The following is a 17371-nucleotide window of genomic DNA, read 5'->3' on the forward strand; positions in this document are numbered from 1 at the left end:
TTTAACACAAATCCCCTTTTAGCATGCAAAAATGTCCGAAAGACACAGTTCCGATTTGCAGCAGTATACACTGTAGGTTGCATTCATATGAAGGAAATGATGCATCACATTGCTTCAACTGTCACAGCCTAATATGAGACATAAGATAGACAGAGGTACTTTACACTGGCTGGTGAGTTCTTTAATGTGGTTGCACAAGTTTCCTGTTTCGTAAGAATTACACTAAATGAGATGAGTCTGGTATTATGCTAAGTATGTGTGATGTTACATTTTTTAACTTCTGGGTATTAGAACGATAGCTATGTAGAAAAAAAATTGTATAATTAGAGGGTTAAGGGAACCATGGATGAGATTACCTAGGGACTTGGTAGGAACAACAGTCGCAAGACAGGAACATGAAACAACTAACAGTGGTTTGGTGAAGCAAGATATTCCCCATGCATGGTCTCACATTGTTCTTCAAGTTATGATGTTGATCCACAGGGCGCCGCACCGCATAAGTGTGTAAAGCTTTGCGCATTGGACCCCAATGTGGTCAAAAGGCACCATTACAAGTCAGAATAGGTCTGGATGTCTGGCTCTGTTTGGCAACTATGACTTTGCAAAATTTGGATACACAGGTTGATTTGGTACCTACTTCACAACGTTTTGATGACCCCGAAACACAGTGTCAGCAATAAAATTAACTTACGAGAATATTCATAATAATAAGCATTTTTTTGTTTCTCATCATTTTTTAGGGGGAATTCTAAATCAGGCTGCTTAGGACAGCTATAATTTTTGCCAAGATCGTCATCCATTGAATATGGTATGCCCGCTGATTGTGGCTCTGTTGTACAATTAGTGTCCTTAGTGGGGAAAATTAAAACTCCGCTCACCAATTTGGCGGTGCTCTCGGGCGTTTCATGGTCCACATTTTCAATCCTTGGTTCTTGCTTAGCAGTTATTGTCGCTTTTGAAAGTTTAGGTTTGAAAAAAATTACTCATATCACTCTTGCCTCTTCGGTCCTCAGGTGGTTTTAGCTAAGCAAAGCAAATGACCGTCTAAGGTGCTAGTCACATGATCTGGTCGAAAAATCATTTTGACCCATTATAAAAATTCATTTTTGTTGTTTGTTTCATTGCTTAACAACTTGTATAGACAAAGTCAATTACATGCAATGACACTTTTTGGCCACCGGGGGGTGGGGGGCATGCCCCCTCGCCCACCCTTAAACTCCGCATATGAGTCTCACTCTCCCTCCTGCTGCTCTTTGTTGGTCAGGCTGTGCACTGGAGCTGCTTATTAAAATTAACGATGATTGACAGTTTTAATGTTTGATCTTGCCACAGATGCTTGGAAGCCGAAGCTCAAAGCGCCGCATGCGTCACTGTTTAATTTTTTAAACAGATGCTGTGGCAACTCATTGTGTGTAAGTGAGCAGCTTGGGCGGATTTGAGTGGAGTCACTCAATGAAGCATTTAATAAAGAAAAGCATTTTTCTACTTTATTCTTGTTTGAAAGTAATTCAGTGGGACGGTAACATGTTTAAAATTTATCATAATTAATACATTAAAAGTGCTTGAACACCATCTATTAATATATATGTATATATATATATACAGTGCCTTGCAAAAGTATTCGGCCCCCTTGAACCTTTCGCCACATTTCAGGCTTCAAACATAAAGATATAAAATTTTAATTTTTTTGTCAAGAATCAACAACAAGTGGGACACAATCGTGAAGTGGAACAAAATGTATTGGCTAATTTAAACTTTTTTAACAAATAAAAAACTGAAAAGTGGGGCGTGCAATATTATTCGGCCCCCTTGCGTTAATACTTTGTAGCGCCACCTTTTGCTCCAATTACAGCTGCAAGTCGCTTGGGGTATGTTTCTATCAGTTTTGCACATCGAGAGACTGACATTCTTGCCCATTCTTCCTTGCAAAACAGCTCGAGCTCAGTGAGGTTGGATGGAGAGTGTTTGTGAACAGCAGTCTTCAGCTCTTTCTACAGATTCTCGATTGGATTCAGGTCTGGACTTTGACTTAGCCATTCTAACACCTGGATACGTTTATTTTTGAACCATTCCATTGTAGATTTGGCTTTATGTTTTGGATCATTGTCCTGTTGGAAGATAAATCTCCGTCCCAGTCTCAGGTCTTGTGCAGATACCAACAGGTTTTCTTCCAGAATGTTCCTGTATTTGGCTGCATCCATCTTCCCGTCAATTTTAACCATCTTCCCTGTCCCTGCTGAAGAAAGCAGGCCCAAACCATGATGCTGCCACCACCATGTTTGACAGTGGGGATGGTGTGTTCAGGGTGATGAGCTGTGTTGCTTTTACGCCAAACATATCGTTTTGCATTGTGGCCAAAAATTTCAATTTTGGTTTCATCTGACCAGAGCACCTTCTTCCACATGTTTGGTGTGTCTCCCAGGTGGCTTGTGGCAAACTTTAAACGAGACTTTTTATGGATATCTTTGAGAAATGGCTTTCTTCTTGCCACTCTTCCATAAAGGCCAGATTTGTGCAGTGTACGACTGATTGTTGTCCTATGGACAGACTCTCCCACCTCAGCTGTAGATCTCTGCAGTTCATCCAGAGTGATCATGGGCCTCTTGGCTGCATCTCTGATCAGTTTTCTCCTTGTTTGAGAAGAAAGTTTGGAAGGACGGCCGGGTCTTGGTAGATTTGCAGTGGTCTGATGCTCCTTCCATTTCAATATGATGGCTTGCACAGTGCTCCTTGAGATGTTTAAAGCTTGGGAAATCTTTTTGTATCCAAATCCGGCTTTAAACTTCTCCACAACAGTATCTCGGACCTGCCTGGTGTGTTCCTTGGTTTTCATAATGCTCTCTGCACTTTAAACAGAACCCTGAGACTATCACAGAGCAGGTGCATTTATACGGAGACTTGATTACACACAGGTGGATTCTATTTATCATCATTGGTCATTTAGGACAACATTGGATCACTCAGAGATCCTCACTGAACTTCTGGAGTGAGTTTGCTGCACTGAAAGTAAAGGGGCCGAATAATATTGCACGCCCCACTTTTCAGTTTTTTATTTGTTAAAAAAGTTTAAATTATCCAATAAATGTTGTTCCACTTCACGATTGTGTCCCACTTGTTGTTGATTCTTGACAAAAAAATTAAATTTCATATCTTTATGTTTGAAGCCTGAAATGTGGCGAAAGGTTGCAAGATTCAAGGGGGCCGAATACTTTTGCAAGGCACTGTATATATATATTAATATTAGGGCTATCAAACGATTAAAATATTTAATCGAGTTTATTACAGCTTAAAAATTAATTAATCGCAATTAATCGCAATTCAAACCATCTATAAAATATGCCATATTTTTCTGTAAATTATATATACTGTAAAATAAATTGTTGGAATGGAAAGATGAGACACAAGATGGATATATACAGTGGGGAGAACAAGTATTTGATACACTGCCAATGGGTTTTCCCAATGGACTGTATATAAGGACTGTAATAATAATATATAATATATAATATATAATATATAATAATGTAATAAGGACTGTAGTGGGCATTTCACTCTACTGTCATTTAAATCCGTCTATGCTGTCCTCACTCCGAAGCGTCTACTTTTTCCAAAGCTAAACAGCTAGTGAACGACGCCTTAATAATCAGACTTCTTCCTTTTTCATCTGATTTATTAATAAAATAGCCTCAAACCATTGTCCTCTTTAGAACGTCATGAAACTACAAAAAAAAAGTACACAAGCATTGCATTAGCAACAACGTTAGCTTAGCACGCTATACAGGTTCACTAAACATAAACAAAAAGCGTCTCATACAAAAAATAGAACATTTCGCTTACTAACATAATATGTACATTCTTTACAACAACCATACTTACGGACAAATCTTGTCCAAGGATCATATAAGCACAACATTACAACGTAGGCGTCAGCCCGAGACGTCGTGCAGCCATATTGCACCGGCAAGAAAAAAATAAACCATGTCGCAAAGCGACCACAAGAGTTCGCTGTTAGACAGCACAAAAAGCCTTGCTGTAAAACTTACCAAAAGGCAGAATACTGTCGGAGCGGGACATGTGCGTTAATTGCGTCAAATATTTTAACGCGATTTATTAAAAAAATTAATTACCGCGCATTAACGCGATAATTTGACAGCCCTAATTAATATATATATACATATATATATATTACGTCGAACTTTGAGGCAGATGGGCTCCAGCAGCAGAAGACCACGCCGGGTGCCACTCCTTTCAGCTAAGGACAGGAAAGTGAGGCTACAATTTGCACAAGCTCATCGAAATTGGACAATAGAAGATTGAAAAAACGTTGCCTGGTCTGATTAGTCTCGATTTCTGCTGCGACATTCGGATGGTAGGGTCAGAATTTGGCATCAACAACATGAAACCATGGATCTATCCTGCCTTGTATCAACGGTTCAGGCTGGTGGTGGTGGTGTAATGGTGTGGGGAATATTTTCTTGGCACTCTTTGGGCCCTTTGGTACCAATTGAGCATCATTGGATCGCCACAGACTACCTGAGTATTGTTGCTGACCATGTCCATCCCTTTATGACCACAATGTACCCAACTTCTGATGGCTACTCTCAGCAGGATAATGCGCCATGTCATAAAGCTGGAATCATCTCAGACTGGTTTCTTGAACATAACAATGAGTTCACTGTACTCAAATGGCCTCCACAGTCACCAGATCTCAATCCAATAGAGCATCTTTGGGATGTGGTGGAACGGGAGATTCGCATCATGGATGTGCAGCCGACAAATCTGCACCATCATGTCAATCAATCATGTCAATATGGCTCAAACACTGAGGAATGCTTCCAGCACCTTGTTGAATCTATGCCACGAAGAATTGAGGCAGTTCTGAAGGCAAAAGGGGGTCCAACCTGTTACTAGCATGGTGTACCTAATAAAGTGGCCGGTGAGTGTATAATATATATACAGTATATATATATATATATATATATATATATATATATATATATATATATATATATATAATATACACACATCCGTTTTTTTATTATACTTGGGGGGGTGGGGGGGGGGGGGTGAAAAAACATGTCTTATGTGTTTCTATTTCCACTGCTAAATCTGAATAAATACATTAAACACAAAAAAATAAAAATAAAAAAATTGGGGGCCGCTCCTTCGCGGTTTGTACAGATCCATACAAACCATCACTTATTCTATAAAGGGTTAAATGTCTTAAAAAAGGTGAGAAAAGGAGCAAAAAAGTGGACATCGCTCTACAAGAGCTGACCAAATCATATCCCCGATGTCATGCTGGTGTCACGTGACTCTGTCATTCTCCTCTTCGTGACGTGCATTTAGTGACGGTGTGCGCTCTGTGCAGGTTGTGCTCACGGAGGGACGTGTTTGTATGGACAGTTGTCATCATAGTTTTCGCATCTAAAGCACGTGAGTCCAAAATGGATTTTAAGAACGGAACTGAACAGAACAACGATGGTAAGTTGCTTGCGAAAGTCTGTCTTGAACTTGTAACCCGTATTCGTTGGCTTTCTGGATCACCAATAACTTAAATTGCGAGTTTTCTCTGGATGTTCCTTATGGACTGACGCACTTGTGAGTTATAATGTAATGACTCATTAAGTTTATTTAATTATTTTGTCTTTTTTTCAGCGATCAAACTTGACTAAACTACAGCTAAAGTATAAAGCAGAAGTGGCAAACATTATGCATACTCTAAAGTAGAAGAAAGTTGCAAAGATGGGTAGAGTCGCGAAATATTTTACTCAAGAGTAGCGTGACTTCAAAATAATACCACTCGAGTAAACGTAAAAGTAGCATTGGTGGAGTCTGACTTTTGGGGCAGTGGGCGCACAACATGTTGATGACCCTGAAACAAAGTGTTAGCGATAAAATTAACCTACAAGAATATTTAGGCTATAATAATAAATTGAAAATCAGAGTTTTTTTCCCCCATCATTTTTTAGGGTATTTCTTAATCAAACTGCTTAGGACAGCTACTTTTCGCCAAGATCGTCATCCACTGACTGTGGTACGCCCACCGGTGTCGTGCCAATGTAGTTACCCCCGTCAAAAATTGTATCCCCTGGGGGGAGCCACTGCGCTGCACTGATTTGCTTGATTTCCGTGTTTTGGTGATGTAGTTATCTACGAGGTTTTAAAACATGGCCGTTCCATCAAAAAAAAAAAACTTTTTTTTTCTCTATCGTTTAACGTGACATACGTACTGAGCATAAAAAAGGCAATGTTTTACTGTTTTACTTGTAGGATTACCTATAACTGTTATTACTGTAATTCAAGTCCTGTATGGAGTTTGTCCAGTGTAATAAACGTCGATCTCCAAAATATATAACTGTGGTTCTTTTCTGGTGTCAAATAATTAAGTCAGCATAACTCATAACTGATGTGTGTGTGACTGATTAAATGGGCTTCAGCACCCATGAGCATTGTGTAATTATTGACATCAACAATAGCCGGCTACTAGTTTATTTTTTGATTGAAAATTTTACAAATTTTATTAAAACGAAAACATTAAGAGGGGTTTTAATATAAAATTTCTATAACTTGTACTAACATTTATCTTTTAAGAACTACAAGTCTTTCTGTCCATGGATCACTTTAACAGAATGTTAATGCCATCTTGTTGATTTATTGTTATAATAAACAAATACAGTACTTATGTACCGTATGTTGAATGTATATATCCATCTTGTGTCTTATCTTTCCATTCCAACAATAATTTACAGAAAAATATGGCATATTTTAGTGATGGTTTGAATTGCGATTAATTCCGATTAATTAATTTTTAAGCTGTAATTAACTACATTAAAAATTTTAAGCGTTTGGCAGCCCTAAAAAATATCTTTTTTTCTTCATTTCATTGATTTTTGTTGTTTTATTACTTAACAACTTTTATCGACAATATTTAACCAGAAAACTCTTCATTTTAAAAAAGTCAATTATATGCAATGACACTCTTCGGCCACCAGGGGGCCATCTCCCCCCCCCCCCCCCCCCCCCCCGCCCTTTAAACTCCGCGTATGAAAAGTAGTCTTCCAAATAATGTAGTCAAGTACAGGTAAAAAAGTATTTGGTGAAAAGAATACTCAAGCAATGAGTAACATTGTGAGTAACAGCTTAAGATGTTTGATTTTTTTCTTTAAGAAATGTTGGGTTTTTTGCACAAAGTTATCTATATGAACTGTTATTATTATGATGCTGTACTATAACATATTACATAACAACATTAAGCGAAAGAAATACAAAAAAATAGAAAAGAACAAAACATAGATTTCTGGCGAGGGAAGAAAATCTACAGTAATTAAACATCATTCGTCCAAAGAGCATGCGTGCCATCTAGTGGAGAAACCATATTTCCAATTACGAGACTAAAAGGGTCATATTTCCGGTTTTTCGTGGTCAATCGGTGCCAAATAAAAACTGAAAAGATTAAAAGTTGCGCATTGTTGAGGACTAATTCAAATACTTTTTTTTGGGGGGGGGGGGTGCTTTAAAGATACCGCATGATTGAACAGGGTGGCGTGATCATAGAACGGCAAGATTGCGTCAGATTGGTTTAATGGAGTCCTTTGATTATTGTTATGACGTCTTATTGGTGAAACTGTTTGAGCCACTTTTAGCGTCTCTAGCAAAAAAAAAAAAACTCTAATATGTAGAACAAAGAGGAAAAATGTCATTTATAGTGTTGCCCAAAGTAGCGGAGTAAGAGTAGCGTTTCTTTACAAATCTACTCAAGTAAGAGTAAAAAGTATGTCTTAGTAAAACTACTCTTAGAAGTACATTTTTCTTAAAATGTTACTCAGGTAAATGTATATGTAAATGTATGTACATTTTTCTTAAAAAGTTACTGAAGTAAATGTATATGTAAGTGTATTTATGAGAGCCTGACACCGTGTGGAGGAAACTCATTTCAGCCGCTTGTATCCGCGATCTTGTTCTTTCGATCACGACCCACAGCTCTTGACCATAGGCGAGGGTAAGAACGTAGATCGACTGGTAAATCGAGAGCTTCGCCTTGTGGCTCAGCTCCTTATTCACCACTACGGACCGGTGCAGAGTCCACATCACTGCAGACGCTGCATCGAGCCGCCTGTCGATCTCCCGCTCACCTCCTACCCTCACTCATGAACAAGACTCGTGAACTTCACTGTTTTCTGAGTGAATCTCGGATCCATGCAGGCTCCAGCAGGTCTTCTGCAATATTTGTAGTGACTGTGGTGTAATTCAGTGGAATATTCATCTGAAAAATCCACCTTTTGCCACAAAACAGTGAAGTCTGGAGGTGGCAAAATCATGGTCTGGGGTCACATCCATTATGGGGGTGTGCGAGGGTTCTGCGGAGTGGAAGGCAACCTAAATAGTCTGAAATATCAACAAATCTTAGCTGCCTCTTACGTTCCTAACCATAAAAAGGGACATATTCTGCAGCAGGATGGTGCTCCATCGAATACTTCAATCTCTACCTTCAAAGTTCCTCAAGGCAAAGAAGATCAAGATCCTCCAGGACTGGCCAGCCCAGTCACCAGACATGAACAGGATGAAAGACGAAGCATGGAAGAGGAAATCCAAGAATGTTGATGAACTCTGGGAGGCATGCAAGACTGCTTTCTTTGATGGTCCTGATGACTTCATCAATAAATTGTATGAATCTTTGCCGAACCGCATGGATGCAGTTCTTCAAGCCCATTGAAGTCATACAGAATATTAAATTTGGATCTCACAGCACCACTACTTAATTTGCTTATGTTATGTTACATATATTTGTATTTGATGTACATTTTTTGTTCAATTTTCACACTACTTTCTGTCAGCGACAAAACTTTTGTCTTTCCAAAATTTAACCTTTATGTAAACAATAAATCTTTTTTCAGTGAAAGAAATATGTTTTTGTACATTCAACATCATTTGGGAGAATCTTAGCTTTCATATGAGCCATTTCCCAAACCAGTTGAATAATTAAAAGTCAGGTTATTAGCAATTGATTCTACAAAATGTATAAGCGACAAGACTTTTGTCAGGGACTGTAGTTTGGCGCTTATTAATTTTCATGAATAAAAACTGTCTTCCAGTGTATTACCAGCCTCAGTGCCCACCTCTTCCTGCACCTCCCTTGGGTAACCACGTCATCAACACAGGCAACGGCCGAAGCGTGGGTACAACCATTTCCCTGCAATGCCCAACCAAACACATGCTGGTAGGAGCTGAGCTGAAGTGTGTCATTGATGCCAACAGGCCTCGCTGGGTGGGGGAACCCTTCTGCAAATGTAAGTTTGCAAAGATCTTCTGTAAAAATGACATTATTTTGCAAGTTCTAACCAATCAGCACTAAACATGAACGATAATGTTGTACTTTAACTCCCCAGCATTGTCGCCATACAGAGATGATGGATTCCGTGTGGCTGTGCTTGCTTCCATTGTCAGCGTTGGCATAATACTCATCATGTCATTGGTGTTCATCACCAGATGTATTTTGAACTGCGTTCAAAAAAGCACAAGAGAAAAGCAAAAAAGGTAAATTTGTTAAAAGATTCATCTTTTAGTATTGTGTTCTTAAAAAGTGCAAAACTTTCCTGCCCAGGGATTTGTTGAAAAGGCACTTGGAGGATGGTGTGACCTGCTTTGAAGGCCGACGTGATGCCAATTTGGGAGATTATCTTTTCCCTCTACAGATACCAGATAACCTCTGTGACAACAGGTGAGAGCTGGGCTTCTTGAGTTCAGTAAATTATTGAAAATTTTGAAGCCAAAGAAATCCAACTGCCTTCAAGGATCTGCAATAATTTAAAAATCAAAATTTCCCCACAGCCCTCCTCAATGGTTCGCCTACAGTCTCAGCCAAACAAGCTCCACCACGCCTCCACGTCCTGCTGGATTCTTTGCTGATCAACATCCACTCCCACAAAAATCTGATTGTGTAAAGGCCTTTGGTCCACCTCAGAACATTTCTTTTTCATCACATTGCAAGCGTTCAAGCCAGGGTCTGATTCAGATCCCCACTTAAGAAACTAATTTGGTTTGGCAGCCTTACAACCAGCACCGAAGTTTGTCGCAAAGGAAACTTAGAATTCCATATAAATCTGTAACACCAAGACTTTATACCCTATCTTCTCTGGCGTCAAGCCCACAAGGAGCTTTGCATGCATTTTGGAGAGATCCTCCTCTTTTAATATGGCATTTAGAAAGAGTCTTACGCCTTGTTAGTACCTTGTTAGGACTGGCAGCCAAATTTCTGATTTTTAGCCCAACCAGATTGAAACTAGATGGCTCTTTTGTCGTCTGAACAGTCACAAAGCACAGAAATCAGATTTTTGCGAGGCAGATTGAAACCACATACTGTATTAGGGGTAGTTTCATATCAGATATAGACAAGATGCTTCTCAGTCTGAACAGCTCAGATGGGTTTTGACTGTCCATGACATCACTCTATGCTGGATCAGAGACTTCATAATGTATTGACATGACAAATTACCTCGTCACGCCTTCCCGAAAGAGGCCGTCAAGTTCAAAAATAGAGACCCTTAGGTAGACATTTGTAAAATTACCCAAAAATAAGGAGAGAAGACACTCAGTTTTCTTGACCAAGGAGAGCAAAGAGGGACTAGACAGAGAAATGCTAGATTACGCTGTATAGTCACCAAAATTGATCTAAGGAAAAAACCCTCCTTGCTCTTTTTATTAGGGGTTTGTCCTAACACAGAAGGGTGCCGCCCTAAAGGGAGGGGAAAGCATGCTGGAGACACCCATGTGATTTTGGTTGGCTATGTGTGAGCATGTAGGTGGAACTAACTAAATACACGTGTGTAAGCAAGGGCACAAGGGCACTTAGGTAAAGTGGTCAGAATGACCCAGACACTTCAGTTATGCAACGCTGCGGCCATGGAAAATGTCCTCGAATGGAAGATTGTCCTCGAAAGTCTAGACGAAAGTCCAGACGTAAGATGCTGAAGATGTCCTAGAAGGTCTAGTTACGCAATGTTGCGGCCATGAAGCAAGGCAGTTGTCACCCCGACCCTCTTTAACACTTTGTAACACTTAAACATTAACTTAAACAGCCTAGTATAGCAAGCAATAATAATTTACTGGTTGTATCAAATAAGAAAAAATATGGCAATACATATTATGTATATATTAGGTATATATGAGCACAAGCAAATATTCAATCAATCAAGCAAATATTCAATCAACCCTCGATAATTAACTCAACAAACACTCCGCTTAATTTATTAGCAGTCAGTCACATGCAGCGATCTAACGTCAGATTTAGGTTGAAAAAGTACGAAAGCTGTACTGCATACAAACAGGAAGGATTGTCTCAGGAGTGATTTGTTCGAGGATTCAAGGTAATTATTATATTTTTCGTACAATGCATGCATTTTAAAACGTGAAAAAAAAAACTATGGGAGAAATTAGTCGCTACATCATTGGCATTATACTTTGCAATATTTACGTAAAATAAATGCTACCTGCACATTTTTTTTTTTTGCTTTTAACCAAGAACCAAGACTGTTTTACGTCCACATCTATAGAAAATTCAGGGATTTAAGCATTTATTCACAAAAACTTTCAACGGAAAAAGCTATTTGTATACATATGGTAGCCGCTAATTTCCTTACTGACTAGACTCATAGTTCGCAATTTTTACGTAAAATAAATTCTACCTGCAGTTATTTTTTTGCTTTTGACCAAGAACCGAGACTGTTTTACGTCAATATCTATAGAGAATTCAGGGATTTAAGTATTTATTCACAAGAATTGTCAACGGAAAAAGCTTTGTTTACATATGGCGGCCACTAATTTCCTTACTGACTAGCCTCATAGTTGGTTTTACGTCCATATTTATAAAGAATTCAGGGATTTAAGCATTTATTCACGAGAATTTTCAACGGAAAAAGCTTCGTTTACCTATGGCGGCCGCTAATTTCCTTACTGACTAGCCTCATAGTTCGCGATATTTACGGAAAATAAATGCTACCTGCATGTTCTTTTTGCTTTTAACTAGGGCTGTCAAAATTATCGCGTTAACGGGCGGTAATTCATTTTTTAAATTAATCTTGTCAAAATATTGACGCAATTAACGCACATGCCCCGCTCAAACAGATTAAAATGACAGCACAGTGACATGTCCACTTGTTACGTGTTTTTTTGTTTTGTCGCGCTCTGCTGGCGCTTGGGTGCGACTGATTTTGTAATTATTGACATCAGCAATGGCGAGCTACTAGTTTATTTTTTGATTGAAAATTTTACAAATTTTATTAAAACGAAAACATTAAGATGGGCTTTCATATAAAATTTCTATAACTTGTACTAACATTTATCTTTTAAGAACTACCAAGTCTTTCAAGCCATGGATCGCTTTAACAGAATGTTAAATGTTAATGCCAGCTTGTTGATTTATTGTTTTAATAAACAAATACAGTGCTTATGTACAGTGTGTTGAATATATATATCCGTCTTGTCTTTCCATTCCAACAATAATCGACAGAAAAATAGGGCATATTTTTTAAATGGTTTGAATTGTGATTAATTACAATTAATTAATTTTTAAGCTGTGATTAACTCGATTAAAAATTTTAATCGTTTGACAGCCCTACTTTCAACCAAGAATCGAGACTGTTTTTCGTCCATAACTATAAAGAATTCAGGGATTTAAGCATTTATTCACAAGAATTTTTTACGGAAAAAGCTCTGTTTCCACTCGGCCAGCTTTGATGGAGATAGCCCCTCTATGGATCGGCCCCGCGCCCCGTCAATACATTATGAAGTCTATGGCTGGATGACGCCTTTGCTGCCACAGCAACCTGTTAGGTGTGTCAATAATGTGGCCCAGTCTGAACAGGCATTTTGGACACTTGCTAAAAATAGTGTGAATTGTCAGTACCAAAAATCAAATTTCAGGAGAATTCCAATCTGAATCAGATATACCTGCAGTCTGATCGCAGCCTTAGGACGTAGAGCAGGGGTCACCAACTCCGGTCCTTGAAAGCATCTATCCAGTTTGTTTTCTACAGTACGTCTTCCTCCTCTAACACACCAGAATCAACTCATCTGTAAGCTCACAAGCCTGATAACTTTCCTGATTCAGGGATGTTGTAAGAAGAAGACAAAAATATGATCGAGAGAGGCAGGAGATTTAGGCCATACCTATACCTAGCAGGGTTTTTAAATTTTTTTTTTTAAACCCAGGATCCTGCTCTAATGTCAGGAAAAAAATAATTACGTCCATCCACACCAGCTCTCATGTAAAAAAAAGGGCTCCCACGGCCAACTGCATTCATTTATTTTTAAGTACCTTCATAACAGTGCGCGGAAAATAATACCCCCATCTTTCGCATGTGTTCTTCAATAGAAAGCACTGCAAGAGTTTGTAAATAAAGCAAAAAAAAAAAAGCACCTAATTTACTCCAAATGTAAACATTGCTCTCATGTGTGACATAGGGACAAAGTTTGTCGCAGTCAGTGACGTTTCCACAATTAAATCTTCGGTTATCAGTGTCCACATGATGGCGCCACAAACGCAGAATCTTCACTTTGGACGCAGTTTTTAAGAACCCTCGTTTAAATGTGCGTGCGCGTGTGGATGATAGGCCAAACCGTAGAAAAAGTTATCCTTTTAAAAGTTATCCTTTTTGCCAAATACCCTGCTACGTGTAGAAATGGCCTTTGAAAGATTGAGATAAACAATTTTAGTCTGAAATGTATTTCAGGGGCAGTTTACACAGTGACGCTTTGCATGAAAATGATGTAGTATTCATGCAAAGCAGTAAGGGGCAGTGCAGTTTTACAAGGAGACAGCCAACGATACACTTCCTTGACAACAACCTACTCAGCCCGGAAGACTGCATAGCCGCCCACTCGAAGCAATGGCGTCAATGCATTTTTTTTTGTTTTTGCTTTAAAAGGCATAAAGTGTGAATAAAACGTCTGCTTGTATTTATTGTGATTCCTTTAATCAAAAAAAGCTTGTTTGATTCAAATTGTGTTACTGAAGGAAGCATTTGAGCAAACAAATGGTGATTAAAGCAACGGCAGCTAGCAACATTTTGAATTAAAATTGAATTTCTGGGAACCCCATTTAGGGGCAGTGGTCTCTACAGCGGAGAGCTGTTCAAAAGTTGACACTCAGGGATTTAAAGGACTTCTAAGGTCTATCTTTTGATTGCATGGGTCATAATTGTTCTTTTACAACAGTCCCTGACAAAAGTCTTGTCGCTTATCCATTTTGTAGAAACAATTGCTAATAACCTGACTTTTAATTATTCAATTGGTTTCCGAAATGGCTCATATGAAAGCTAAGACCCTCCCAAATGATGTTGAATGTACAAAAATATATTTGTTTCACTGAAAAAAGATTTATCATTTAATGAAAGGTCAAATTTTGGCAAGACAAGTTTTGTCGCCTACAGAAAGTTGTGTGAAAACAGAACAAAAAATGTAATTCAAATACAAAAATATGTTATCGTACATAAGCGAAGTCGTGGTGCTGTGAGATCCAAATTTATTATTTTGTAAGACTTCCATGGGCTTGAAGGACTGCATCCATGCAGTTGGGCAAGGATTCATACAATTTATTGATGAAATCATCAGGAACATCAAAGAAAGCACTCTTGCATGCCTCCCAGAGTTCATCAACATTCTTGGGTTTCGTCTTCCATGCTTCCTCTTTCATCCTACCACAGACGTGCTCAATGATGCTCATGTCTGGTGACTGGCTGGCCAGTCCTGGAGGATCTTGATCTTCTTTGCCTTGAGGAACTTTGAGGTAGAGATTGAAGTATGCAATGGAGCACCATCCTGTTGCAGAATTTTTCCATTTTTATGGTTAGTAATGTAAGAGGCACTTAAGATTTGTTGATATTTCATACTATTTATGTTGCCTTCCACCCTGCAGGCAAAAATGTGTGGCATTTGTCAAGGCCCACAGCCAATCAAAAGGATGGACGCTGGAAAAGTGGCAAAAGGTGGATTTTTCAGATGAATCTTACATTGAATTACACCACAGTGGCCGCAAATATTGCAGGAGACCTACTGGAGCCCGCATGGATCAGAGATTCACTCAGAAAACAGAAGTTTGGTGGTGGCAAAATCATGGTCTGGGTTTACATCCAGTATGGGTGTGTGCGAGAGAGAATTTTAGAGTTTTGCGATCGACATTGTTGTCATGCTCATTAATGTTCCTCTCGAGTTCAAATTGAAAGGGTTGAACAGATGATATGTTTATGGCACTAGAGTCGTACTCTGTAAGCCCTGCAGCGTAACCATGTGAAATCACCGCCCTGCGACGTCAACAACAATGGCGACTTACTAGATAAATTTTACAAATTGTATAAAAACGAAAACATCAAGAGGGGTTTCAATATCAAATTATTTTAACTCATAATAACGTTTATCTTTTAAGAACTACAAGTCTTTCTAGCTATGTATCGCTTTAAAACCTTTTGGTCATCCAAAAATAAAAAAAATAGCTATTATTATCTTTAAATTAGCCATGGCTGTCGTAAGGATAAGCGGCTCGGAAGATTGAATGAATGAATATTTTTAAATTAATAATTACATTTAAAAAAATATATATTTATTAACTTATACAATGTTAATCAAAGGTGACCTAAAATGGGCATTCATTTACCCCTTCCTGTCTAAATGGATTGGATGATGAGTTCACAACCTTCACACTTTGTCATAATCCCCCCCAAATGAATACAAAGTATTTGCTCAAGAAAATTTTATCAGGTGTGTACAGCCATAAAAACAAGTAAAGTTTAACATGACGATTGAGCAAGAGGGTCAGTGTGATAAAATTTGCCCTCATTATCATTAAATATTGTATATGAGCACCATTCTGTCTATAGTTGCCCTGCAAATGGGACATTTCTTTGGCTCTGGCAGAGCCTCGTAGCATCTCGTGCACGTGCACACATGACCACACTCCAGAAAGACACAAGAGCGCTCTTTGTACAAACACACTGTGCATCTGCTAGCTTGCACACTGCTGTCCTCCAAATTTTGATCACCTTTACTTTTCCTCTCTTGTTCCTCAAACTCTTGAATCATGCGCCTGACACGCTTCCTCTGTCTGTGGCACGCATACTGCTTCCACAGAATGTAGAAGACGGTAGAACAGGCAGCGATGCCGAAGAGTACAGTCAGAATCCTCCACAGCTTGACATCTCTCTCCTGCTTTCTCAGGAGAGCGTCGTAGTCCAGCCGAGTGAGAAAATAACAGAAGCCTTGCTTCGGGGGTTGCAGCTTTATGACGTTATTGTCCAGAACTAGCTCCCCTACCCCCGTGACGCTGTCCCCTACTCGTAGCATCTCCTCCGTTTCGTGAATGCCTTTGGGTCGCTCGCCGCTGATGAAATTGCCAATAGCACTGGACAGTGATTGCACTGCAGGGTGAAAGTTCTCATATGTGGTTTCCAAGTTCAACTCCGCAGCGTCTAGCGGGCGCATGATGCGTACGGTGGCGGCAATGTCCTCATCGTGGGGGCCGAGTACAAATGGAACTGTGTTGGTGCGCTGGTGGATGACTTTTTGAGTGTTGTTCCTGTACACGATACGCAAATGATATTAAATCATGCTAACAACACATTAGATGCTTGTTTGCTTGCTTACCAAAGATGAGTTGTGCGATTCCACACCATTTTCTCCTCCTTTAAAGTCAGTCGCTCAATGACACCTTTGCAGTTGTCAAGAAATTGGCTGTTCAGAGTTTCCTTCACAGACCTCACCACACCTGTAAAGACGACATTGCAGTAATACATCAGCTTATTGGATAGTATTATTGGATAGTAGTGCTGCAACGATTAATCGATTAACTCGAGTATTCGATTAGAAAAAAATATTCAAATTAAATTTTGTTGCTTCGAGTATTCGTTTCATTAAAGTTGTGTTGTAATGGTTTAGCTTGAAAGTGTTTGCATTTAGTTTTGTTGATTAGGATGGGTACACTGCCCTCTGGTCTGCCTCTTGACACATGGCTGAATCCAACTGCTCCCTGTTAAGACCAAGGTAAGCTAAGTTTTTGTTTGAGCTATTGTTTTTTAATGCATTCATAATTTAGTTTATAGGTATATTTAGCCATTTTTTGTGGGGATATGTGTCTGAACCATTTGTTAGCTGTTGTTTGCTAGCGGACTTTTTCTATGTAAGTTAGCCAATTGTTCTTTTATTGTACATAGATCCTCATATATATTAAAAATATATATATACCGTTTGAGGCTCAGCTCAGGTATTTTAATTTTTCATGTTCCTTATCCGATTACTCGATTATTCGAACTAACTAGTCCATCGATTAATCGACTAAAATATTCGATAGCTGCAGCCCTATTGGATAGGGGAGTCAAAACGG

At 39.0% G+C, this 17371-nt stretch overlaps 2 protein-coding genes across 5 annotated transcripts in view; one reads left to right on the plus strand and one right to left on the minus strand.

Moving 5' to 3' along the window:
• The first annotated feature begins 5135 nt into the window (after nt 1-5135).
• LOC130911089 (uncharacterized) lies at nt 5136-13921 on the plus strand. The gene is made up of 5 exons (XM_057828803.1): nt 5136-5484; nt 9096-9290; nt 9390-9537; nt 9605-9721; nt 9832-13921. The coding sequence occupies exons 1-5, from the start codon at nt 5448-5450 to the stop codon at nt 10025-10027; spliced, it is 693 nt and encodes a 230-aa protein (XP_057684786.1). The 5' UTR covers nt 5136-5447; the 3' UTR covers nt 10028-13921.
• A 523-nt stretch (nt 13922-14444) lies between these two features.
• The window catches only part of mul1 (mitochondrial E3 ubiquitin protein ligase 1), a 50688-nt gene continuing 47761 nt past the window's right edge, over nt 14445-17371 (minus strand). For 2 of the 4 annotated variants that reach the window (XM_057828781.1, XM_057828773.1), the window contains exons 4-5: nt 16636-16756; nt 14446-16567 (exon numbers count right to left, since the gene is read on the minus strand). In XM_057828781.1, the coding sequence (XP_057684764.1) occupies nt 15838-16567; nt 16636-16756 (851 nt within the window). In that variant the 3' untranslated portion in view covers nt 14446-15837. Of the gene's footprint in view, nt 16568-16635; nt 16757-17371 lie in introns of all 4 variants that reach the window. The other 2 variants (XM_057828767.1, XM_057828758.1) reach the window with 2 other exon arrangements.

Source organism: Corythoichthys intestinalis, chromosome 2 (genome assembly GCF_030265065.1).
Source record: "Corythoichthys intestinalis isolate RoL2023-P3 chromosome 2, ASM3026506v1, whole genome shotgun sequence".
NCBI classification, from domain to species: Eukaryota; Metazoa; Chordata; class Actinopteri; order Syngnathiformes; family Syngnathidae; genus Corythoichthys; species Corythoichthys intestinalis.

What these genes read in the sequence shown, in the direction of transcription:
- LOC130911089 (XM_057828803.1), top strand. Translation starts at nt 5,448, where the DNA reads ATGGATTTTAAGAACGGAACTGAACAGAACAACGATG. An exon ending in AACTGAACAGAACAACGATG is followed by an intron (nt 5,485 to 9,095) that starts GTAAGTTGCTTG and finishes ACTGTCTTCCAG; the next exon opens with TGTATTACCAGCCTCAGTGC. An exon ending in ACAAGAGAAAAGCAAAAAAG is followed by an intron (nt 9,538 to 9,604) that starts GTAAATTTGTTA and finishes TTTCCTGCCCAG; the next exon opens with GGATTTGTTGAAAAGGCACT.